General features: G+C 53.8%; 1 protein-coding gene, 1 long non-coding RNA gene and 1 pseudogene across 4 annotated transcripts in view; all 3 read right to left on the bottom strand.

Annotated features, from left to right (window-relative positions):
• The window catches only part of LOC116282363 (uncharacterized), a 34,012-nt gene extending 28,095 nt beyond the window's left edge, over positions 1-5,917 (bottom strand). Inside the window, exon 1 of the long non-coding RNA XR_004191870.2 lies at positions 5,257-5,917. This is a non-coding gene — a long non-coding RNA (uncharacterized lncRNA). The remainder of the gene's footprint in view (positions 1-5,256) is intronic.
• A 1,245-nt stretch (positions 5,918-7,162) lies between these two features.
• DNAJB12 (DnaJ heat shock protein family (Hsp40) member B12) lies at positions 7,163-25,187 on the bottom strand. 3 transcript variants are annotated; one of them, XM_031682276.2, is made up of 9 exons: positions 24,782-25,187; positions 17,104-17,284; positions 15,779-15,924; positions 13,782-13,967; positions 13,583-13,662; positions 12,446-12,555; positions 10,817-10,989; positions 10,146-10,243; positions 7,163-8,954 (listed from the first exon to the last, which is right to left on the bottom strand). In XM_031682276.2, the coding sequence occupies exons 1-9, from the start codon at positions 24,912-24,914 to the stop codon at positions 8,925-8,927; spliced, it is 1,137 nt and encodes a 378-aa protein (XP_031538136.1). In that variant the 5' UTR covers positions 24,915-25,187; the 3' UTR covers positions 7,163-8,924. The 3 variants fall into 3 exon arrangements, with proteins under 3 accessions (XP_031538136.1, XP_006212921.2, XP_031538135.1); XM_006212859.3 differs by having other exon boundaries at positions 10,092-10,243; positions 24,782-24,985; XM_031682275.2 differs by having other exon boundaries at positions 10,098-10,243; positions 24,782-24,985.
• On the bottom strand, positions 19,259-23,543 carry LOC140699314 (large ribosomal subunit protein eL21-like; annotated as a pseudogene).
• Positions 25,188-25,423: the final 236 nt, after the last annotated feature.

The raw sequence follows: 25,423 nt of genomic DNA, 5'->3' as shown, positions 1-25,423 counted from the left end.
CTGAGCCTGCAAAGGGGTGGGGGTCAGGGGTTCTCAGGGCCACCCTCCCCTCTCCAGCCTAACACAGGCATCTGGCTGGGGTCACAGCCACTGTCAGCTCGGACGAGAAGCTGACTCCTCCTTTGCCTGAGGAGAAGCTCTTTGGGTATCTCCAAGGCTGGGCCCTACTATTTTTAGATGCCATCCCCTCCCTTCCCTCCCAGCTTCATACCAGCTGAGGGAGGAAATGACTCACTCAAACTCAGACAGGTAGAGGCTGCCTTAGTGAGCCACAGGCCAGCCCTGCCTGGCTCCAGCCCTCGGAATGCCCCACTTGGGGTCACCCCAGAGTGGCCTGCCCCTCAGCCTGAGGATAAAGCTGTTGGGATCAAGGCCCAGGGTCTCATTAGGCCTTTTGTGGGCTCCCTCTGCTATTTGTGTCACAGGACTGAGGGCAGGACACTTCCAACAGGTTGTGGACCCTCTGTTCACCTTAGCAGACTCCAGGCCTCTAACTCTCTTCTGGGCCTGTGGTAGGCCCCAGCCCAGTGTGAGGGGGTCAGGCAGGTCAAGCAGACTGACTATGGTCCTACCCATTAGCCTCAGTGGAGACCAGGGGTACAGAAAGAAGAAAGACTGCTCAGTAGGGGAAGGGGAAAGCGTGAAGACCCTGGGTATGTGCGTGCTGAGTTGTCCCAGCTTGCCCACGTATGAGGAGTTTACTGGGACCGGGGATTTTCAGTGCTAACCAGGAAAGCCCTGGGTAAGCCATGACAGCCGGTCACCCTGGTGCTGAGTTGTAGGCTGTATCTTCGGAAAAAGGCAAGTGTTGGGAGCTTGTTTGGATTTCTTGGCCTGGTTGCGCCCAGTCAGGACTGGAGGACCAAGTTCCTGGACAGACCTCTCTCTGGTCAGGGGATAGTTCTATTCACCTCCACTGGGGAGAGACTGGGCCCGGGCTGTGTGAAAGGCCAGGAGCTCTGGGCTGGCTGAGAGACCCAGGACGCATCTTGGCTGGGGCAGCTCTCCTTGCTAAAGCCAGAGACGGGGAGGGCAGGCCAGTCAGCATGGGGTTTGGGGCAAGGATGAGCAGCGCTAGTGTTGGGGGAAAGGAGAGGTGTCGGGGAGAGACACTGGGAATAGCAGGAAATAACGATGAGAGCATAGGGTTGGCATCAGGGAGGCTCGGTTCCAGGCCCCCTTACTGCCAGTGCCTCAGTGTCCCCAGCTGTAAAATGGGAAGAGGGGCACCTGTCCCACGGCCTCAACTGTCTGTAGTGAGGAATTTGAGAGAATGCCTGGGGCAGTGGGCAGTGGGCAGTGGCAAGTTGGAAAGCTGGGGCTGGGGTCGTTAGTTGCAGAGGCCTTGCTGGAACTGAGAGCCCACAGAGCTCTCAGCTGGTCAGGGAAATGGGCAGAGGATGCCTTCGCCCTCATCTCCACCCCAGATCAGCATCTGCGTCAACATGGCCCCTGGCCTCACCTTGGGGGTCTTATCAGGGGAGCAGTGGCCAAGGCCCAGACCTTGATGGGGGCACACACTTTGCCATTGTCCTCCTCACCCTCAAGGTGTTGGCTCTTTTTCCACGGACCAGGGGTCAGTGGCCTAGGCAGCAGCTCCCACACAACTGAACTGGGCAGCCTTAGGCAAACCACTTCTCTTTTATGGGCCTCAGTTTCCTCACTGGTAAAACTGTGGGGTTAGATGGGATCTCTGGTTTTTCAATATTTATTTTTGCAGTGGAACGTCTTCTCCAGTCAGAGTTCCAACTGCACTAAACGAAAGAGAGGACAGGGGGCAAATGAAACCAAGGGCTCAAGGGGACACAGCATGAGACCCTCTATAGGGAGCCTGCCTTCTCTAACACTCTATTATTTGTGCCTCTAGGGCAAGAGTGTCCTGGTTTCCCTCCCCAGGCAGCCCAGTTAGGCCCCAAGCCCAGCACCTGGCACATTCTACCAAGTATAGAAATCTCTGAGTTCTCTAACGCCTGGTTCCTGCTGACAGAGGTCTGTCTCAGCCCTTGTTATAGAATTCAGTGGGATCATAGGCCCCTTGTCGCTTCTCAGGGAAGTTACAGGACTGAAACCTATGCCACAGCTAACCTTGTGGGGCACTTCTGGGCTTGTGAAGAATTTCCACATACCTCATCCCATGGGCTCCCCAATAGCCGGCAAGACAGGCCTGAGATTCCCACTTAGTAGGAATCTTAGACTGGCTCAAGATCCCCCCACTGTGGGTGCAGAGCTGGGCACCTAGCCAGGAACCCTGGTCTTTGCCTGGAGTCACAGTCAGGCGCACCCGGCCAAGGCCCAGGCTTTCCCTTGCTTATCTCTGGGATGCTGGCACCTGCCGGCACCAATGGCAGAAAGGAGGTAGGAATCTACGAGGAAGGCAGGAAAGTGGGAAAACTTTCTTCCTTATCCTGGAGGTCTAGGGCAGCCATTCTTCCCAGCTAACCAAAGAGGCAGGGTTACCTGCACTCTACCCCATCAACTTCCCTGCTTCAGTCAGAGAAGGGTGGGAAGGGGGAGGAAGGGACCTCAGAAGCTGAGATTGCATGAACAGGTAAGGGAGGATGCCAGCGGCCAGGCAGCTGACCCGGGGTTGCCCAAGGGCTCTCAGGAGGCCCCCCATGGGCACTGACATCAGCAGTGCCCTGGAGGGACGTGCAGTCCTTGGGCTGTCTGCTCTCTCACGACAGCAGGCATGGGGAAGGGCCGAGCCAAGTCAACAGTTCCTCGAATTGTGTTACAGCCTCGGCCTGCCAGCTCCGGAGCTAATAATACAAACAGATGTAGGGTCACACAACTCCGTCCCATGACCTGAATCCCACCCTGCCGCGTGAACTCAGGCTCAAGTCCCGGCGTCCTGGGGTGAGGCTGGGTCCAGGGAGGACTCCAGCCCCCAGGTCGGCCTGTTTGTACAAAGCCCACCCAGGTCAGGCTAGCAGCCCACTGACTTCACTATTGACAGAGGCTGGCATTAAGGACTCAACCAGTGAGGTCTGTGAAATGATAATGATTGTAATAAAAATTTTTAAATGATACAAATGAAAAGTGTTTATGTATAATTTTAAAATTATAACAAGAAATTTTAAGTGATACAAATGAACTATGATAAAGATGCCCTTTACAGCTGAGGCTGGAAACCTAATCTCCAGACTTTGTGGCCAGGGCTTCAGTGCTGAGAAGGGACCAGAGGGAGACTGAATACCCTGCCTCCACCACCACTATATGCTGTGTGAGCCTGGGGCTCACAGCCTGAATGTCACAGATAGTCGCTACCGTTGTGGCACTCAAGGAGGCTGTCAGACACACAGGGTCCAGGATGCCATCCTCAGCACCTGGGCCCTAGGCTGGTGGCCATCAGGTAGCAAGCCTGCCAGCAGTGACCCTGCAGCCATGGCCAGGGCAGCACTGGGGCAGCCCAGGGAAAGCACTGGGTCTGTGTCCAGGAGTGGGTGCTGCCACCCGGCCCAGGCCTGAGCGCCACTGAGAGCATCATCTTCTACCCATCAGGGGTGGGAACCGCTTCAGTCAGTGAGCAGAGGTCCCCTGGAGGATGAGCACTGTTCATAATTCTCATGTGAGCCCTGGTACAGCCATCCCTGCTCGGGGAGAGGAGACATGGGGGTATCTTCTGGGGGACTCTGCTTCCCCCAGGAGGTGGGGAAAAGGGAAAAGGCGTTGCTCAACACTTATCCCACAGGAGACTAGTTACCTCCCCCCACTGTACAGCTAGATGCTGGTCCTTACTGGAGCCCTGTCAGGTCTGGCAGAAGCGTCCATGGTCCTGTGCGTAGGATTATGGCTTCAAAGCTACCTACATGGCGACCCTGGGCAGGGTGGGTGAGGTGGAGAAAGCTGCAGAGGGACTGCCACGAGGGCCATCAGAAAGGCTTCTTGGTACTGGGGGGCCCTTTCTTCTTCAGCAGTGTTCATGGAGGCCCCACTATGCCCAGGCCCTGGGACTGCAGCCCTGAACAAGTGGGCAAGCCCCAGACAGGAAGTGAAGCCTTCTTCCAAGAACAGCACAGGGACCTCCAGTTACAGTATGAGAGGGCAGGCTGGGCCAGGCTATGGGAACAAAGGAAGGCCTCCCAGAGGAGGAAAGTGGAGGAACAGCAGGGAGGCCTCAGGCAGAGGGAGGTGGGCAGCATGTCAGGGAAGGAAGGGTGGGTGGAGGAGGCTCTGGCAGGCAGCAAGGTCGAGTGTGAGGGCCTGGAGGCCATGGGGAGCCAAGAAAAGGCCTTCCTTCCATCCTTCTAGCCTCCACTTCCCTCATCTGTAAAGAGACAGCCACCATCCTCCTGTGCTGTTAGGGTGCCTGACTCTTGGGCCCTCACTGTGTCCATCAGAAAAAATGGTAACAATCCAGTTAAGGTAGTAAGACTGCTGATCAGAGTCCCTGAAGGCCTTAAACTTGATCTCTTGGCCTTACCAGCACCAGCTCCACTGGGGAACTGTACCCTGCCCTCCCTAAGGAAAACCCCAGCCAGAGTCAGAGCTACAAAAGTCAGCCCTGCCCTCCCTGGGACTTTGTTCAGACTAAATTAATGAAGGGGAAGGGGAAGATGGAGGTGGACAAGGTGTGGCAGTTAGACCCCCACCCTTCTCCCAAGCAGAGCCCCATCTCCTGGGCTCTGGGCTCTGGCAGGCTGCTTGGCCATGGGGGTTCCAGAGATGCCCCTTGCACCCCTTGTCCTGACTGGGCCCTGGACCTTTATTTCCTGCCCAAAGAGCTGTGGGACTTTGGAAGCGACAGGAAGCCTAGGCCCTGCTCCTGGTGAACATCCCTCCATGAGGGTCTTGGGGGGAAGGAGTGACAATGTGAATGCCACAACCTAGTCCTCCAGCTCTGCCAGCCTCTGCCCCCACTCCTCTCCCTGCTTCCTGCAGGGCTGGCCTGACAGGGCTGTCTCTCTAGGGCAGGGCCCAGCACCAAGAAAGGCTCGACATGCTTGCTGAACACATAACTGCATGGACAGGGAACAGCCCGGGTTCCAGAGGCACAGGGTCCCTTGTTTTTTCATCCCCAGTGAAGTTCTTCCTCTGCCCAAGGTCACTGGGTATGACTGGCAGGATGACAACTGGAAACCTGGCCTTTGTTTTGTTCCTGAGTGCGGTCACTCCCATACTTCCCCAGCTCTGGGACTTTGCTCACTGTCCCCTCTGGTCAAGAGCAGCACCTCACCCACAGCCCTGCCCGCACTCCCACCTCCATCACTGATGCCTGTTTCTTTACCGACAGTCCCCAGCCAGAGCCGCTCGCACCTGCCATGCTCCCAGGTTTGTTTCTGTCACAGTCCTCTGCCCACTGGGGTCTGCACCAGCTCATCCACCCGGCCTGTAGTTCCTCCAGGGCAGCCGTCTGTCGCCTGTGTGGTTTCGGTGTCTGGTGCTCAGTTAATCTCCCTCGACTGAAGACAAATAACAACACTTAGAGCTTCTATGTACCAGACACTGTTTTTTAAGTGTGTATATGTGATAATTTTAACTCTTTATAGTAACCCAATGAGGTAGGTGGTTTTACTACTCCTGTCTTGAAGATGAGGCAGAGGGAGGCTAAGTGACATGCCCAAGGCCATCCAGCCAGTACATGGATCAGCCCAGGCACCTGGGATATAGGGTCCACGCTGACCCCCCACAACTGATCTACCGTGCTGCCTCCCGGGAGTGATGCCAGCTCAGGGAAGCTGCCCTGCACGGTAGAGTGGACACCTTTGTCACTGCCTGCAGACAGAGGTGCACAGCTTATAAGAGCAGCCCATCCTCAGCCCCAGCCCTGGCCCCTCAGATTAAGTCCCACTTTCCTTAGTGTGGCCTTTCCCCTCTTTCCCACCCCTGAACTCAGGACTCCTGCCACTCGGCACAGGTGGGTGCGATCTCCCGAGGACAATGAATTCGGGTTCAGCAAACGTTTGCAAAGATTGCTCTGCTACATAGACCCCCAAAGGCACGCACAGCTTCATGGAGACCCTTGGAAAGGGAGACATTTCCCTCCTCAAGTCTCAGTTTCCTGCTCTGGGAAACGGGCTGACTCGCTCAGATCACATGGTGTGACATTTAGTAAGGCTTCTGACTTGCCCCAGAACCCACACTACGTCAACAGTCTATTTACCAGAGTTGGCACTGCGGTCTGTGCATCTGACCTGGACAAACAGGTGACTCTGCCAGGGAACTCGGGGTGGTGATGAGGTTACAGTCGGGCTGGGGTAGGTGCTCCTTGCCCCTTGGAGCAGTTCCCGTCTCGAGACCAGGGGGCAGCCTGGGACGAGATAAGCTAGTTGATCCTAGGAGCTTGTATGGACTAGTGGCTTGTTTTGCCACCTGACAGTGGGTGGGGACACTTGTCAAAGGCTCTTTTTTGCAGCAAACAGTTGGACGGAGCCTGTCCCACCCCTTCTGGCTTGCAGAGCTGCAAGCTGAGGGCAGGGGGTTGGGGTGGGTGAATGGGGGCGGCTGGCAATGCCTCTGCCAACTGCAGCCAACAAGTGGCGGCTCGCAGACCGGGCCGGGCTGGCTGCGGTGACCCGGGCGAGGGCAGCCAATGAGCTCCTGGGCTGCAGTGGCACCACCGGGCAGCCTGCCTGTCTTTGGCTGGAGCAGTAGCAGGAGGAGCCTCAGGCCACCAGTCAGGGCTGCCGGGCCCTGTCTCTGGGAGGCCGGGCAGATCTGCGGCTCTGTTCATGGAAAGCCCGACTCGGCTTGCCACATTTTTAACTTTCCCGACCTTCTGGGGGAGGAGGGCGGGCCGTGGAGGTGGTGTGGGAAAGATGGCTGGGAACACTGTGCAGCCAGAGATGGAAAGAAACATTTCCCTTGCTCTGGATCCAGGGTGGGGAGAAGGAAGGTTCTGAATCTGTTTGACTGACACCTTGACATTCTGGACGGAATGAAGGGAGTAGGACCAGGGGGAAGCAGAGGTTGTGATCATACACCCTGGACTGGTGTCAGGGACCCCAGGGTCCTGGCCTAATTGAGTCTCTTACCTTTTGCTTCAGTGGAGTCAGCCCTAGAACAATTCTTGTGACCGAAGTGGCTGTCGGCTGGGGCAAGTGGTGAGGGGACATTCAAGCTGTCACCAAAAACTCCTTGAGGGATGGGCTGGACATTATCAATAGCAACAGGGGCTTGTGCCCCCCGCCCCAGCTCACACAGATGCACCAACGCCAACCAATCACATAATAAACATATATTTATAGATATACAATTTCAGAATTCTAATTCAAGAAATACAGCTTCTCGGGGGATCCATTAGGACCTATGTTCTTATTGCACGTGGCTCAGCCCGTCTAGGGACGTCTACCAGGACCAGATGGTCAGGGTGATGGGGGCAGAGCACCGGGGGCCCCAAGGGTGGGGCGCTCTCACCCACATCCAGTTCTTAGCATCTCTCTGCACCTGGGGTGGCCGCTTCCTCACAGGGCAGGACCTTGTTTAAAAACCATGTTTGACATTTCTTGGCCAACCTTCCTTTCCCAGCAAGAATCCTATTTGTTGGGGGACTTTTAAAAAAAGAGCCAAGAGAGGCTCTGGGAGGGTGGTGATCCCATCCTGGCTGGCAGCTTGGGGTAGTAAGGCTTTGGAGGATGGCGGACTCAATGAAATATCCACCGCCAGAGGAAAATTTGGGAAAAACGGTAATTCCAAAAGGCCCAGTATAAACTGTGGGAATAAATAAAACCTCTCTCCCTTTCCCTGGCAGCAAATGCTGTTTTGAGAAAAACTCTCATTTGAAGGTTAAGATAAGAAAACCCTCCCGGTTCACGTACATCCTTTGTCTAAAGCATGAGAGAAGGCTGGGTGGCATCATGTCCACAGAGGGTGGAGACAGAGGTGTCCAGAGTCACGGACTTTCTTCAGGAGTTGGCTGCTGCCCCAGGGTCCTGGGCACCACCTGGCTGACTCTTGGAGGAAAAGCCTTCTGGAGTCCTTGGTATACGACTTAGGAAAAACTAGACGTAACCACAGGGCTGTGCCCTGTGGCACCTATAAGGCAAAACTCACTTAGGGACTGAGTGGGGGGGGGGTCAGAGGGCTCCTGGGCACCAGGACCAAGAGCTCACCTGAGCTGGCCAGAGCGTGAGGTGGGTGGTCTCACCCCCACAGGCCGCCGTCTGGGGCCTCTACCATGACTCAGTACTGACCTGGCACCTGGCCCCACGGGCATTTTCCGCCCTGCAGCCTGCTCCCCTCCAGCTTAACCATAAACCTGGCAACCTTCCAAGTTTTCTACACATTTATCCCATCATGATTACTGCTGCCATCAAAAACAGGCTGGGGTTGAGGGAACGTTAAAAGCTACGACCCGACTTTCCTTATGCTGTCTGCTGTGCCTAAGGTCTAGCCTTTGAAGGACCAGGCTGCCTTCCCCAAACAGGTCTCGTTTTCTACAACAGGGGAGAAATCAACTAAACAACTTAACCAAATCCCTGCAGAGGTTAAAAAGTAGACTATATATATATATATATCTCTTTATATATGCTATTTACATATAAATAGATATATATACACATACACGCATCTATAAATTACATTCTATGGAGAGTTCTCTTTCTTCCTTCTATCCTTGGCCAGCACCTCTGATTGCTTCCACTGAGGTGACTGCTGGTGGCTCCGGGGAGGGGAAAGAAAGGCAGTTGGGCACCCCCTCCCCCAGCCCTTCCCACAGACACTTGCTGCAAGTTTGACATTCTACTTCCGTTGCCATGGTTTCCGTAGCCTAGGAGAGAGCCGATGTGGAGCCAGAGCCTCCGCCAGCCTCGGGAGGAAGGGAAGCAGCCCTGAGGCAGGTTTTCCTGTCTGTCCTAAGAGCTTTCTGCATTTACTGGGTGAGAGAGAGGGCAGTTGTGCGGCGTTCGGCCTCCAATTCCATTTTAATTTTTTTCTTTTTATGTCTTTCGTTAAATATACAGTTCATCACCTTGGCTCAGTGCATGTCACCAAAAATTCTCCAGGGATTTCATAGTCTGGGGAGGAGAGGTAACAGTTAGCTCTGCAGTCACATGCCCTGGAGCGTCTAGCTTACCCTACACAAACCGGCCACCCCCCCTCCCCCCGGCCGGCCCTGTCCTGTCCACCTCAGCCCTCCCGCCCATCTCCCTCCTGCAGTCTATTTCTTTCTCCCAGGGGCAGGCACTAGCAAATGGCCTCAGAGCAGACTCTGGAGCTGGATCCCTGCTGAGAGGACAAAGGCAAAGGAGGGGGTGGGCAGGCTACCATCACAGAAAAGAACCTTCACCGGCTCTGCCCACACGCCTCTGGGCCTGGTCTAAGCTGTTCCCTCTGGCAGATGCTAGGAACAGAGCCTCCTACCCACACACAGGGGTAAAGGAGGCAGGGATCCTGCTACCAGCACCTTTCATTTTTTCCCACCCCTTCTGTGCTGAGGGCTCTGTGTCTGGTCCTGAACTCATGACCTTTTGTTCCCTTCCTCAGACCACAGGTGAGATGCCTGGGCAGGCTAGATGCCTGAGGCTTCCAGGCTGCCAGGTGCAGCATTCAAGAGTGCCTCTGATCCCACCAGACGAGGAGCAGCCTGGTGTACGGGCCTCTCCCGCTCCCAGGCTGTCGGCCCCCTCCCCTGCCCATTGTCTGGCTGCCCATCCATCTTGTTCCATTTCCTCCCGCCTGGAAGGACAGGGGAAGAGGAAGGGCTCTTGGCCCACCCGTTCCCACATGGCTCATCCTGGTGTCAGGTGGGGAGCGTGTGGGCCCAGTAACACTTGGTAGCCCAAATCCCAGGGCACAGATAATAGTTGGCTGCACTTGGAAAAGGGCCAGGGGGACTTGATGGCTAGAGCAGACCAAGGAGGCACAAGTGGCCATCAGCAGCAGCCTCGTGCTCTGGCATCTGCCTGGCTCTTGGATGCCCCACAGCTCCGGAGCCAGGGGGTTGGTGGGGTGGGGTGGAGCAGCACTAGGGGGCTGAAACACACTTCAGCTTCCAAGCACACCCCAGAGTTGTCTGAATTCTGCAGGCTAGAGGTCAGGCCGGGGACAGGGAAACTGTGCCATGATCACCAGGCTCCCCACCTCCCCCTTTGCCTCATGACCAGGGCCAGAGCTGCCAAAAGTTGCAGGGCAGAGGAGGCCCTGGCTCATACTTGGACCTCAGTGGCACGGCTGGCCCAGGACTATCCATGCAGGGAGGCCTGCACCTCTGACAGTCGGTTACAGCTTGGGGTGCCCATCTTCTGTGCTTTGTGGTACATATCTGTGTCGCCAAAGTAGCGGGCCCGGTACAGCAAGCCTTCCTCTGCAAAGCAATGGGTCAGGTTTAGGGCACACCTCTAAGACTGCTATGATGCCTGCTTGGCCTTGGGCAGTGATGGGGGGAAGCCAGCTGCAGGCCCAGGAGCTGGGGCAGAGCTGGTTTCCCTTTAGGGTAGACCCTGGAGAAGCAAATATGGTCCCAACTTGGGAGCGGAATAGAAGCCCCTTTCTATAGAGTGTAGGTGAGGGCAGCCAACGTGACAACATGTCATCCTGGTCAGACCTCCCCAGGGTCCCAAAGATAGATCCAGATGCCCGTCAGTAGGTGGCCAGGAGATTTGCTCTAGTCTCGCTCTACGGCAGCCAAACGACAGGATGACTGCAGTGATTCAGGGCAGGCTGGAGGAAATCTCCAGGTGGCCCCGGCTCCCAGCCCTGGGGAAGCGCAGGGGTGGAGCCCAGCCCTTGGCCGGGAGGTGGCTGGCACAGGGCAGTGCCAGGTGCCGGGCCCACCAATCGCGGGGCAAGCAGGGCTTTCTCCTTCCCTGCTCTCAGGCTTTGTGCCCCCAAACATGTGCACGTGCACACGCGCACACACACACACACACACGCTCACTTTGCTGCTTCTCCTTCCAACAGTTGTTTCGGAGATTGGCAATATAATCATCTTCCACGTTCCGTTCAACCATTTTGAGGCTGGAGCCTGTGTATTCCTCAGAGAACGTGTCCGCCACATAGTAGACGACATTCAGGTGGTCAGTGACTCTCTTGTGGACGTGGCCCACTGACCTGGCCAGAAATAAACCAGGCACAAAGTGGGTGTGCGTCCCAAGGCCCATGGCAGCTCTGGGGTTGATTTGGGCCCCCAACAGGCAGTACCACACAAGACACAGGAGTAGCTGCTTCCCTCCCAAAATGGAGCAGGAGATCTATACCACCCAAAATGAGGGTCTGGAGAAAAGGCAGGGTGTCCTTCCTGCACGAGGGGCCCAGACTATGGCAAGCCTTTCCTTGGGCCCTTTGTTTACCACACTGTTGGCCTGTTGACCTGAGGCCTTTGGGGAGAAGTCCCTTTCTGAGGCGCCCTGGTCAGGGAAGTAGGGAACCTGGAATGACTCCAGGATCCACATCTGATAAGCCGTGTGAACTGAACTTCCTGTGCCTCTGTGTCCTCATTCATCCAAGCCAATCGTTGCTAGGGGCTGCCTGACTATCTAGTCTAGAGTTAAGAGGCTTAGGAACAAAATGACAAGAAGGATTCCAATGAGTTACATCTTTCCAACTCTTGGATTCTATCTTCTAGCTCCAACTGCAGGCTCTGCAGGCTCTGGGAAGAGCTTCAACATGCAGACAGGAGTCAGTGCTCTGGTGAGGACAGCCCCTGCCTGCCCCCTGCTGCCTCTCAGCTCTCCCGCTGCAGAGAAGCCTGGCAGCAGGCCACAGAGCCTGAACTGACTGGTGGGGGTCCAGTGGACCGATTCTGCCCCCTGCTGGCTGACAGGGATCCTGCCAGGCTCCCCGGCAGAGCCAGGCCACTAGGTGGGGGCAGAGGGTTCCCACCAACAGAAGCTGAGTAGCTGTTCATATCAGATACTGCCCTACATGCTGGAAATAAATGAGGGAGCTGGGGCCTTAAGTGCCCAAGTTCACTACTGGTGGCTGAGACCATATATTCATCCAACTAGTGCTGTCAAGCATTTCTAAGGAGCCTGGCATACTATGTGTATTATTCATTCAATTTTCTCAAGCAGGTAGATGTTGTTGTCCCCATTTTATAGACGAGGAAATCAAGGCTCAGAGAAGTTACATAACCCATCCAGGGTCACACAGCTGTTGAGCTGGCAGAGGAGCTGGGATTCAAAGCCACCCTTGCTGACTCTAGAGCCCCTGTCCTTTCCATGGCCCCAGGGCCCCCAACCAGAGTGTAAGAGCAGCGGTTCTTATCTCAAGGTCAGCAGATAAGATGGGGAGAGTGTCATGAAACCTGTGAAGTCATATGCAAAACTGTGTGTGCAGAGTTCTGGGAAAGAGACCTGCAGGTTTCACTGCCTTTCCTTAGGCAGTGATTCTAAAAAGATCAAGAACCTGAGTTTAACAGGGAAAGCCTATTTTCTCAGTAGCTTTCTGCACTTTGATCAAGAACCTGCTGGACCAGGATGGGAAGGAAGTTCCCCTGATGGGGGTGAGACTCCCATGTTCCCTGTCTGCCCACCACCCGGCCTTGACCCCAGCTGCGGGTACTCACGGTCGCAGGCTCAGACTGTAGGGTGGACTGGAGACCATAAGCTGGCTGAGAGCTGACACGAGGATCAGGATGAGGATGGGCATCAGCTGGACAAATACCCCCAGCCCACCCTGGAGGGAAGAGCCAATGGTCACCCAAGCCGGACCTGGGTGCAGGTGTGACGTTGGCTGCAATCACCACCAGCTCCCCCAGCACAACGGAGCCTGAGTGGTGGGAGTCAGCTGCCACGCAGGCACCACTCCCTCCTCCACCTACCAGCTTCCCCAGATAGAAAGAAAGCAGCAACGGGTGTTAAATACAGGTGGGAGGTGGGTACACATAGTTACCTGTGAGAGAATACCAATGAAAACAGAGCAGAAGTGGCTGCCTCCAGGAGGACGGAAGGCAGGGCTGGAGGGACTCACACCTTTTTGAATTTTGAATCATACAGACTAAACTACCAATTAAAAAACTGCCAGTTAAGAAATTACAAAAAAGTTAATAAAGTTGTTCACTGTATGATAATTTGTGATTTAAAAAAACTCCTGTAGGTTAAGTACACACAAAAATAAAAGTTTAAAAGATGAATAAACAAAAATCGAGGGCCACATTGTTCCCTCTGTCTGCCATAATTTCAAATGCTCTCCAATTGTCCACAGTATTTTAATGTTAGCCAGTTGTTCTCATAATCTGTGGCATTCAAAATATGCTTGACACACTGCCAGTTTTTGTATACATATTTCTAAGAGCGCTGAAAAGAAGCAAAGAAAAACCAGTCCTATGTTGTCATCCTTTACAATTCTCTCATGAAGTTTATCTTTCCATTGCTTGCAAAATGTCACTTTGGCCTTAAAAATAACTGGACTACACAAAGGCCATTCACACTCAAACCTGTCTGCAGGTAGAGAAGTTTCTGCATTACATTTCCCAAGAAAGACCATGAAGCCCCTCCTCCCATTGTGGGTGATGTGGAGTGTGGCTCCCTCTGGTGTCCCTCAGCAGAATGGCAAGCAGGGGCCAAGAAGGCTTCCTGGCTGAGTCATGGGGGCACTGCTGTCCCAGAATAGTTGGCTAGGGATGTCACTCCCCAGCCCAGGCCCCACACCCTTGGGCGGGACTAGGCACCCTCCCCGTCCTCTCCCCAGTGCCCTCACTCACATCGCCCTGGTTCTCCCTGCGGTCCTGCCTTTGATGGTACGTATAGCGCATGCGGCCGTTGCTGTAGACATGGACGTTACCTGGGGGTCAGAGGGACTGAGTCAGGAGATGGGGCTGCTGGGAAGGGGAGGGGCTGGCATCCAGGTGCCCACCATCACTACCAGGGAGACCTGACTATAGGGGGAGTCGGGGTACTTACTAGATGGAAAGCCACCGCCAAAGAACATGTTGAAGAGGTCTTCAGGGGAGATGTCGGCTTCAAAGCCACGGTGGAAGTCCCCATGCCCATGGCCGTGCCGGGCTGCCTGGCTCTTGTCATCACCAAACTGGTCATACTGCTTCCTTTTCTCTGGGTTGCTGAGCACTGCATATGCTGTGCCGATAGCTGGAAAAGAGATAGAAAGGTCAGGCTGGAGGTGTGGGTGGCAAAGGGCTCAATTCCTTCAGGTATTCAAGTGGTGCTCTACGAAGCAGGAGTCCTTGGGGCCAGTGGGAAGTGTGGCTGTTTGGCAAGAGTTTGTATGTGGAGTCGGGGTGGGGTTTGGGGGGAAACACTTCTGCGTCCAGGCAGCCCGAGCTGGGTGCACCACTAAAACTCAGGCTCCTCATTTTCTACCTCATGACAATGGTCCAATTTTTCCTACACGCCAGATCCTTTACAGGGTTTATCTTACTTACTCCTAACAGCCCATCTCCATTTTACCAATGAGAAAACTGAGGCTCTGAGAGGTCAAATGTAAGTTCACACAGGTCTGAGGCTGCAGAGCCAGGACTCAAATCCAAGTATGTCTTGCTTCAAGTCTGCTCTCTGACTTCATGAAAACCACCAAAACGCCCCCTTCTTCATTTCTCTCTCTTGAGGTGTCCAGTAGGATGGGGCATTCCTTTCTGCAAGTTATGTAATCTTGAAGTCATAGCACAACTTGACGGCTGAACACACGCGTGATGTGCTGTTGTAAACTGAGGGCAGCTGGAAGTGCCGGCCACGTGCCCGGGCTCTAGTAAAGCCTCCTCCACTGCTGGTGGTGTGGCCTGGGTGAGCCCCCTTTTCCCTGGGGTCCGGTCCCAGCTGTGGAACCTTGGCCTAGCCCAAGTGGGAAGCCTGTGCTCCGAGCCCTCCTTGCTCCTTTTCCAGTGGCCCACTCTCTCAGAGGAGTAGGTCAAAGCAGCAACTGCTTCAGAATGTGCAACCCCTGAGAATAAGGGCCTCGAGGGCCAGATCTGGAGAAACATTAACCACAACTACCTTGCCTCTCCACTCCCATTCTCCTCCTCCCTCCTGGGCTGGCGGACAGGCAGTGGGGGAAGATGCCCTCAGACTGCCCCATGTAGCCTGGAATGGAACACCTGGGGCAGGCCCCAGGAGACGACACACCAGGTCGCGGGGTCTGCTCTGCCGCGGGCTCCCCATCTGGCTATGGTCACAGCCCCGGGACTACACAGACCCTGTCTGGGCCAGGCAGGGCTAGTCAGCATGCTTTCCTCCAGAGGGAGGTCAGACTAAGACCCTGAAGGTCCCATTGAGGACAAGGTGGGCACAAGAGAAGAGAGGCCTGGGGGAGATGGGGAACCACAGCGCTCAGCAACATGGTGCCAGCACAGAGCCTGGTATATGCCTAGTATGTTTAATGAAAATAGAAACAGTGAAAGGGCAGCTTATGATTTCAGCCAGAACTGCAGCACCCATCCCAGAACCAACAGGCCCTGAGGCCAGAAAGACTTCCATGCCCCCACTCCAGGCCTTGGGGCGTGCGCGCTGTGAGAGGGAGCATGTGTGTGTGAAGAGCCCGGGTGGGCTGCGCATGGCTGCGGGGGGAGGAGGCCACCAAGCCAGGAGCCCCTGACCTGGGGTAGCACGGGGAAACTACTACCAGGATCCCAGGATGGGGAAGTGAGGCAGGAGGCCTGCTTCTGCCTCTCAGTCACTGTGAAACCTAGAGACACCATCAGCCCTCTTTTGCCTCAGCTCTGCTCCTGTCACTCCCAGGGAATTAGGAGGAAGGGGAGGCAGGAGCCGCCCTGTCTGAGCTCTGACAGGCCCCGCTGGGCTAGAGGGGCTACTGGGACCTTCCTCCCAGGGAGCAGCTCCTGAGCTGGTAGGAGCTGGGTCCAAGACCACTCTCTGGAAGAGCCCCTATTCCCTCCCTCCCAAGGACAGAAGAACACCCAGACACCAGGAAAATGGGGCTGGCTTACCTTTGAAAGCTTCAGTGGCACCAGGCGCATGGTTCTTGTCTGGGTGGAACTTGAGGGCCAATTTGCGGTAAGCCTTCTTCAAGTCCTCATCTGAGGCCCCTCTGCTCACCCCCAGGATCTCGTAGTAATCTTTACACTGCTTGACCCTGGGGGGAGGGAGCAGAGTGTGGGGGTGGGAGGGGAGCTCTACGCGGGCCCAGGCTGGGAGGTGAGGCGGGCAAGGAAAAGTGGTGTGGGTGCTCAGCTCCGAGCAGGCTCAGGGGACCAGCAGGACAGGCCCAGTGGAAACACCAAGAATACACTAAGGATTTAAGAGGGGGCAGCTGCTGTTTCTGCCAGGCCAGGAACCACTTCCCTGAGCTAACGGCACCCTCACTGGAGGCAACCTCAGGACTGTCCGTCTGTCACTCGGGCCTCTGCCTGAGGACAGGTGCGTCCCAAGCTCAGCCAGCTCTACTCCCTCCTGGCAATCCGAGTCCGAGGGGCTAACAGAGAGGTCAGACAGGGCAGGTATCTGTTCACCTCATCACAGGGCCCTGAACAGACGCTGGTTCTCTTCCATCAGTTCTTACTCCTGAGGTCCCTGGAGACTCCTTGACTCTTGGCTTATTTCAGGCTTTCCCACCTCCCCACAGTTTCTATTGCCTACAACGCATGGGCTTGTCCAGTCGAAATGCTGTCTGGTCAGAAAGACGTACTTTGGCATAAGCTCTTATGGCAAACTAGTCACGCTAGGCCACACACAGGCTGAACCCCAGGTCTGAAGCTTGCTAACGTCTTCACCAGCAGCCAGGACCATGTGGGAATGGCCTCGGAGGGGCGCCTCAGGCTAGCTGGTGGGGAGGCCTGGGGAAAAATGGGAGTGGGAGTATCTATCCCTGAGAAGCCTTGGCTGGACTGTCTTAGCCTGGTAGTAAGCGGCTCTGTGCAGGGCCTGCCCACGCCTTGGAGGGATACCCTCTCCTGCCTCCTCTCCACCCTGCTTAGGCTCTGGTCTGAAAGTGTCTTTGTTAGGGGCAGGATGTGGGCTGGAGAATTATCTGGAGGGGAGACCAGGCCTCATCTCTTGACAAACAGAGCCATGTAGAGAGGCCCAGGGCCTGCTGGCCAGCAGCAGAGGAAGCCAGCGGTGTCAGCATTTACAGCCTCTGCTGTGGGCTGTCTTGGTGGGAGGGGACAGTGCAGCTCTGGTGCCCACACTCTATTCCAGGGCTTTGTGGGAGGCAAGGTGTGAGTGGGTGACGGGCAGCAGGAAGCTTCTCTAGATCTGAAAACATCCCAACAGCGCCAGGCTCGGGCCCCGCCCGCCAGGCTCCACCCTCTACCTTTTCACGGCTGCTACTTGTTCTGCGGTGTAGCCTTTGGTGCTCTCTCCTCCTCCAGCTTCACCATTGGCCGAGGGGGTGTTGGCCCCACCTGCTTTCCTCTGGGTCGCATGGGTTGACTCTGTGGGTTGGGGTTGGTCACTGGCAGACTGTGGTTTCTGGTTGAGGGACTCAATCAGGGCTGTGCAAAGCAAGGAAAGCATTCAGGGATCCTGCTCCAGCAAGGCCACATGCAATGGCTGAGGGACTGAATGGCCCCAGGAGATCCCAGGACCTGCACATCCCATGTGCTCTTTCCCCCACCAAAGCCACCAGCTCCTTCCTTGACTTGGGCCTGTGAGGGGCTAATGGGATAGTCACCTGCTCTCTTAGGCCCACAGTTCTCAGGGTACAGGTCATCTTTAAACTCCACATAAAATAAACTATTAACTCTCTGTTCTTAAAATCCCAAAGTGCTGTGTTTAACAGCCACCCTCTGTTGAGTGCCAAGATGGGTGAAGTACTCTGCAACGGGGGTCCCACCGAGCATGACCATCCGAGTCAGCTGGGATTGGTCAGAAGGCTTCCCGGAGGCCTTCGCTGAGCGGTGGAGAGGAACGGGGGCAACGATTCTGCCCCAGAGGGCGGAGGTGGTGTGAGACTCAGGATAAACATCTGCTGTGCTTACTACTTGCTACTGTTTACTTTTTTCAAATGGCTGACGATGTCAATGTCCTACTTCAGTGTTCAGAGTCCATACAGGGCATTAGTATCCCCCTCAGTGAGGGGCACAGTTATTCAATACCAAGTCCCTGGTCCCTGCCAACTCAATGAGGAAAGGCCCACATCTCTGTGCACAGACCTATGCCCCTATAGGACACCTCTGTGCTGAGGAAGGACAGTAGCATGGCCCCCCAGGTATCCCCAGCTGATACCCCACTGTGCTGGGTATCAGACACTCTCCACTGCAACGCATGTGGGTCTCCTCCAAAGGGCGTGGAGCAGGACTCGCTGGGAGCAGAGCACTGGCTCACGCGGACCACTGCATCCTGACCCACTGCTGCCTTAGTTGCAGTAAACTCACGTGTTCTCACCGGGTCAGCAGCCAGGAAATCCAAACACAGAGGCTGACAGGCGAGCTTGCCTACATGAGTGGGTGGAGGGGCTCCTGGAATAAACCCTGAGAGGGTGCTCAGCCAAGAGCCACAGTGATGAGCGCTTGCTGGGAGTAAGCAGGCCTGGACATGGTTTTTGCCAGTTTAACCTTGATAGTGGCCCTGGAGGGGGGTCTTATTACTACCATCCCTGTCGTGAGGAAGGAGCAGCATCTCATCACCTTGCCCGTGGCTGCATGAGGTGACTAGGCAGCATGTGAACTATGGGCTGTTCAGCTCCCGAATCCACACCCTCAGCTATGCTGCCATCCTAGAACCAGCCCATCAGTCTGGCAGAGGGAGCCCCTTCTAGCACAGTCGTTCCAAGTACAGAAGAACAGTTCATTCTTTCATTTCATTTCATTTCATTCAGAAAGACCCAGCTTAAATTTCACCTCAGCCACTGCCTAACACTTTGACCCTAGCTGACGTGTGATATGTCTCCGATTCTCGGCTTCCTCACAGTGGGGGATGAGGAAGAAATGAGATGTGTCTAAACAACTGGCACAGAGACTGAAAGAGTTAAGTTCAAAATGAGGAGCTGCTGATACTGTGACCAGGGCTGACGAACTGGCTGGTCAGGGAGGTGAAGGGACCCAAGGTGTGTGTGTGGAGGTGGGGGGGGGGGGTCAGGAGGCTCCAAGGCTAAGGAAAGCAAAGTCTCAGGACCCAGCAGGCTTTGGACCCAGTTGTAACCATGAGATTTCAGGCTGTCCCAGACTCCGGGTCCATGCCAGGCACCAAGGAGATGGCAAAGGAAGAAACCAACAGAGAAAGTGATTCTGATCAAGATGGGACTGAGGGAAGAGCTGGTTTGCTGGTTTCCTAGGGCTTTTAAAGAAGTTGTTTATTTTTGATTTCTCTGGAAGCCCCAGGAGTCCAGGCTGATACCAAAGGGCAACATGACCAGCCATTCAGTTGCTGTAGGCACACAGGAGTGTCAGCCAGGAAATGGGATTGACTCGCTCCAGTACCTTTCCAGGCAGATTCTGGAAGCTTTTTAGGCAGTTGCACAGAACCAACCAGTCCAATTTCCCTCCACTGCAGAAAGAGAGCCCAAAGGGGAATGAATGTGTTCTGGGTCACAGAGAAGGTTCCTACTTGAGTTGACAATTCAAGATTTCTGGTTGCTGACAACTGAGTATCTCTTGTGGCCTGGATACCCCGTCTGCCAGGCCTGTGGGACACGACTGCTTCATCGTGACTCACTGTTACATCCCTCATGGCACAGTGGCTGATAGGCAAAGTGACAAAAGAGTAGGAGATGGAACAGCTGAATGTGGCGATGGAGTTAGGACTCTGCCCATTCCCAGGAAAGCTGGTAGATATTTAAAAAGAAGCGAAACTGATGCAACAGACCAAAGCTGGGATGAGAGCAGTGGGAGCTGAGGCAGATGTGAGAGCATTTCTATGGCCAAAGCTACCAGGGGCGGCCCCTCCTCAAACCCAGACTGGAGGGTCAGGCTGCCTGGGTTCAAATCTGGCCCCGCCACTTGCTGGTAGTCATCTGGGACAAGTAAACTGAGCTTCTCCATGTAAAACTGTACCTCCCTGAAGAGAGTTGAAAGAGTAAATGACTAAATGAGTGAATGCTGACAAGGGACTGAGCACAATGCCCAGCAAATACTATGTGTCGTCTGCTACCGTCACTTCATCTCTGGGCTCTCAATATCTGTAGTGCTCAAAGTTGGGAAGGGAGGCTGGAACAGGGAAAGAGCCTGGGAGTGGGGCTAGACAGTCTGGTTCCCTCGCTAATTAGCCATGAGGCCTTGTCAAGTTATCTAATTCCTCAGTGACGACAAGATCCCTGCCCTCATGGGACTGTTCTGAGGGGCAAGTAAGATTCAGTGAATTAAGGTAAATGGAAGGACAAGCGCACAGTGGGGCTCATAAAGGTTGACTAACCTGACCGTGGACCTCGCCAGTAGTGGAACTGAATGCCAAACCCTTTCGGCTACCAATCCTCCCTTCTCCCCGTGTGCTGGCCTTCCTGACTTAGTCTGGATCCCACAGCCGGCCATCTCATAGAATCTTGGGCAGCCTTTGGCATGCACCTGCAGTCTGGGATGGGCTGAAATCTCATGGGTGCAACTTGGTCCAAAGCCTGCTGAGTGCTGAGACTTTGCTTTCTGAAGCCTTGGAGCCTCCTGGCGCCCCCACCTTTGGGTCCCCTCACCCTCCTGGCCAGCCTGCTAGCCAGTTCACCAGCCCAGATCATAATGTTACCAGCTACTCATTGTGAACTCTGTTGGTCTCTGTGCCAGGTGCTTCTATGGGACCTGAGGCAGGTGGGCTGACCTCCATGACTAACCCTCTCTTTGTCTGCTGGGGAAACTGAGGCCTGCCAATGTGCTCATCAGCTCCTGGGAAAACTTAGCACTTTCCACCATTGTTACTAAGCTTCAGGCGAAGCCAATGGCTACCAGGCTGCAGAAGCTGGATAGAAACTCTCATAAAGAGAATGACTGGCTCTGCTACCCCTGCCTTGTAACTCTCCAGCTCAGGGCGCAGCTACTGTTCCTGAGGACAACTGTCCAGCCCTCAGTGCCTCCCCACCCCTCCTCTTGCAGTACATGTTTCAAGTTTCCTCACAACCTTTCACTGTGAGGTCCCTCCACCCTTCAAGGTTTCTCTGAGCCTCCTCTTACCCCTAACCCTTCCCTCTGTCTGTCTTTCCACTTCTCCAAGACCAATCCTGCACCCATGCTCTTGCTCCTTCCCCTTTCATTTTGAGACTTGTCCTTTTCCCACGTGGCCGCTGCCACAACTGACAGTGCTGCTCACCACCTCCTCGACACATGGCTCCATGGCTACCTGGCCCCTGCCCTCTCCTGGGATTGCCTCTTCCTGATGCTGCTCCATCTCTCTCTGCCCAGTGGCCAAGGGTAGATGTGGCCCATGGCTGTGGCCGCAGCTGCTACAAGTTTCACTTTTCCCACAGTGACCTCACCCAGGCTCAACTCTAATGAGCTCCAACCAATGGATGATACCAGATTTTCAGTCTGGAATCTGAAGCTCTCTCCTGAGCCCCGAGCTGACACTTTCTTTGGAACATCCCAGCGGCACCTCACACTCCGCCCATCTCTTCCTACCTTTTTTGTTTTTTTTTTTTTTACAGTGCAGGTCTTTTATTTTCTTTACACTTCTCATGCCATGAATTCATAGGGAACTGGTTCTAACAGTTCAGGCTCCTTTCTATTGGTTCTCACGAAGTGGGCTTCTCTGGGTGGAGCAGGCTGGCGCTTCAGCTGAACCCAAGTACCTTTCTCTTTGGCTTCCTTCTTTTTCTGATCATTTTCCCTCACTCGTTTCAGGAAGCTATCTCGGCATTTAGAATGCTTAATATGCTCAACACACACATTAATTCTCTTGGCAAGAATCTTGCCCTTAACTTGTTTGTTTACAATAATGCCAACAGTATGCTAGGTAACACTGTAGACTCTTCCAGTTTTGCCATGGTAACGTTTGTGGGGCATTCCTTTTTGAACAGCACCAGTTCCCTTGATGTCTACAATATCACCTTTCTTATAGATTCACATGTACGTGGCCAAAGGAACAACCCCATGTTTCCTAAAAGGCCTAGAGAACGTGTAGCGGGTGCCCCTCCTCTTTCCCTTTGTATCGGTCATTTCGGCGAATTACTGGAAGATGGCGGTTCTGGCCGAAAGGCCCTACCCATGTTCTTTAGCCTTGGTTTCTTCCTGGTTGCACAGGCTTGGATTCTAAGTCCCCACTTCTTCTCAGCATCCCTTTCTCACCGAAGGCTCGGTACTTCCTCTCCAATGTCTTTATCCTCATCCATGAGGCCTTATCTCAGGTCCTCTTAACTCATAACCTACATAATGCAATTGTCTCCCAACTGGTTTCTGCCTTGAGTCTCTCTTCCCACTCATTAACCCTTTATGCTGTTAAGAACAGCACCCTTAAAAAAAAAAGCACTCGTATCTTACTTGTGGTATGCAAAATGCCAATGATTTTTTCTAATTTTTTCTAATACTACAGAATAAAGTGAAAATATTCCAGCCTGGCAGGAAAGGATTCCCACAATCTGGCTCCATTCTATTTTCCAACCATAGTCCTGTCTATTCTCAAATTACCACCTCCACAACCTCCAAATCTTGCTACATCCATCCCTTCCCCCACACCTCTTACAATTTCCAGCCTCCATGTCCTTTTCCCCATATGCCCTTCTTCAAGTCTCCTACCTTCCTTCAAAGTGTAGTTAAAAATGCACCGCCCCCCACTCTGTTCCACTCCCTGAAGCCTTCCCTCACTGTGATTTACCATTATTTTTACATCCTTGTCATGATACTGCTTATAATTTATCCTCCATGCTTCCCAGTCCGGGAACTCCCCTCTACCTCACCAGACTGAATTCACAGAAGGCAGAGACTGGATTTTTCACGTCCATCCTCAAGTCCTCCGCATCTAACAACGTGCTTAATTTATGCTTAATCACAGTTCTTATTTTATGATTTGCAAAACTATTTTTTCTGTAACTCTGTCTCCTTCACTAGATCATAAGCTCCTTAAGGTGAACAACCATGTCTTGCCAATCTTGCTACAATCACTTAGCATCAAGCAGAGACTTTGCAAATAAAACAAAACAAAGACATCTATTGCATTAAATGGGCAACTGGAATGAGCTCAAACTTCAAACATTAAGTGTAGACAACTACTAATATTTTTTTAACCAAGGTTTCCTCATCTCAAGCCCAAATTACCCCCACATCCTTGTCAGCTCAGTGTAAGACTGCAGATGGCACAAGGTGAAGTGTACAGACAGGCATGAGGCATATACTCTTTCCAGAAGAACATGAATATGACAAATAGGCAGCAGGTCACTCTTCTGTCTGAGCAAATTCCAGTACTTGTGCTCCAGGAAGGAAACTCATCTAAGCACCTGAACTGAGTGAGGAGGCCTGCTGACAGAAGATCTCCACAGGCCACGAAGTTACCATCCTTTCTTGGCAGCCTGCTTCTGAATCCCAAAAAGTATCAGAGTCAAAAAGAACTCTGAGAGCTGGAGGGCCCCCACCTTTCTCTAGAGGGCTCCCCTCTTACAGAGTGTGATTTCACAGAACAGTTCCTTGAGCAAGAGTCCTGGAAAATAGAGAATGAAACTCTCTCTAATGCAAACAGGCCAAAGACCAATCTATAGAGTCAGGAGGGAGGAAAATTCAGGCATTCCAGGCTGCCTTTCTCAATTTCATAAAGTGGGCAGGGAAGGTTAGAAGGCTGCCTGCTGCTCTTCGGGTTCATTTCATTTCTTTAATAAACATGTATAGAGACACAGAACTTTCCAACTTCTAGCTGTGTAATCTTGGGCAGGTCCCTGGCCACTGAAGTATTTCCTCATTTATAGAACAAAGATAATGATCTTTGCTCCGCCTCCCTGATAGGGCAGGCTGATGAGAAAATACATTCAAAAGAGCTTTCTAAACTGAAAAGTCCTATGGGGATACTTTTATTCACATTATCTGCCAACCCTCTAATTTTCCAGAAGAGGAAACCCAAGCTCAGAAAGATCACATGGTAGCAGTCAGGATGGAACCCAGGTCTTCTGATTCTGAGTACCTACTGCAGGCCAGACTATTTACTAAGTGGTAACTGCAGGCACAAACCCTGCATCTTTAATGGACGATCTCTTTCTCCCCTCCAGCTTGTATGACGAAAAACTCCTGTGGAGACTTAGGTTAAAGAAAAAAAGGATTCCTGGGTAGAGTGAGGTGATGAGTAGTACAGATAACCTCACTATTCCCTCTGTGGTTTGGAAGCCTCAGTCCAGAGCCGCTTAGCAGCCTGGTGCTGTCCAGCTGTCCATATGACTGGCCACTGATGGACTCTCGGGGGCAGGGGAGAATGGGGGTGGCTGAGGTCAACGTCTCCAACAAGGCCAAAGCTTTGAATCCTGCAAGCGGGAGGAGGCTCCAGGAGGAAGTGAGGAGCCCGGTCTCAGGAGAGACAGTCCAAGGTGGTGTGTGGAGTGGGAAAAGGCAGGCTCTAGTTTGGGGATGGTGGTCCCTGGCACTCGTCTGGAGTCGTGCTAGGGAGTGAAGATATGGAGACGCTTTTTCAGGCCCTCCGAAAGTCAGAAGTCTTCTTTCCCTCTCTAAAACCCATTCTCTTCTTCAGAAGAGTTATGTTTATTTTCCTAAACTATAATATTGCCCAGGCCGGCAACCGGCCCTGGGCCACCGAATGGCCCCTTGGGAAAAGTAGTTCGATTTCGCTTCCATGTAAGTTTCCTTCGCACCGTGTGCCACCGCTTCTCATTCTTGGGGGGAACTCCAAATCTCAAGAGGTTTCCGCAAGCACCGGGAAAGCTGAAGTCGCTGTCGCCCCCGTCATCAGGTGTCCAGCATCCTGGAGAGGCTTGGAAGTCAAAAGACTACACCTCCCGGCGGCCACCACGCGTCTCAGTGCGCAGGCGTAGCCGCGCCTCGCCACCCCTCCCCCTCCTCCAACTGCTCCCGTCGGTCCGTTCCCGTATTCCCCCTATCAGTTCTAATGTCCCCTCCGTGTCTCCGGCGCCTCATACTCACCGCGAACTCGCGGCGTCGGGTAGAGCCGCTGCGCCTTCTCTAGGAAGCGGAGCGCCCGGTCGGGCTGGTTGCTCTGGATGGCCTTGAGAGCGATGCTAATACAGCGCTCGGCTTCATCCTTGTTGGATTCCATGGCGGAACCAGAGCGCGGAACCAGGGAGGGGGAGGCCGGGCGAGCGAAGGGCTGCGCCAGCCGCCGGCGCGTCGCGGGGCAGGCGGGCGCAGGATGATGACATAAACCCTTCGCCCCTCCTTTTCCGAGATTTGAGCGAGATTTGAGCGAGGGCGGAAGCGCTACCGTATGTCTTCTAAGAGGGGGAAGTCAGGACGTCTAAGGCGTTAAGGGTGCATACCCACATTCCTGGAGCCTACGGGGTCCTTTTCGGAGGTCTTAAAGTTTCGTATGCTTGCACGTTCTTGGTAGTAACTCTATGCGTTTGAGACGAAGGTCGCTTATTTCTTCATTCAACAGATATTTATTGAGTACCCACTATTTGCCAGTCTAGGTAGTCTTGAACAAAACCAAACCCATGCCAACTTACATTCGAGTGTGTGTAGTGGGGTGGGGAGACATCCAATACAGAGATACAGTAAAATAGTGATAAGTTTTATGAAGAGAAAAAGAAAAAGAGAAGATAAATA

Source organism: Vicugna pacos, chromosome 11 (assembly GCF_048564905.1).
Source record: "Vicugna pacos chromosome 11, VicPac4, whole genome shotgun sequence".
NCBI lineage: Eukaryota > Metazoa > Chordata > Mammalia > Artiodactyla > Camelidae > Vicugna > Vicugna pacos.
This window is presented reverse-complemented; position numbering and strand designations above follow the sequence as displayed.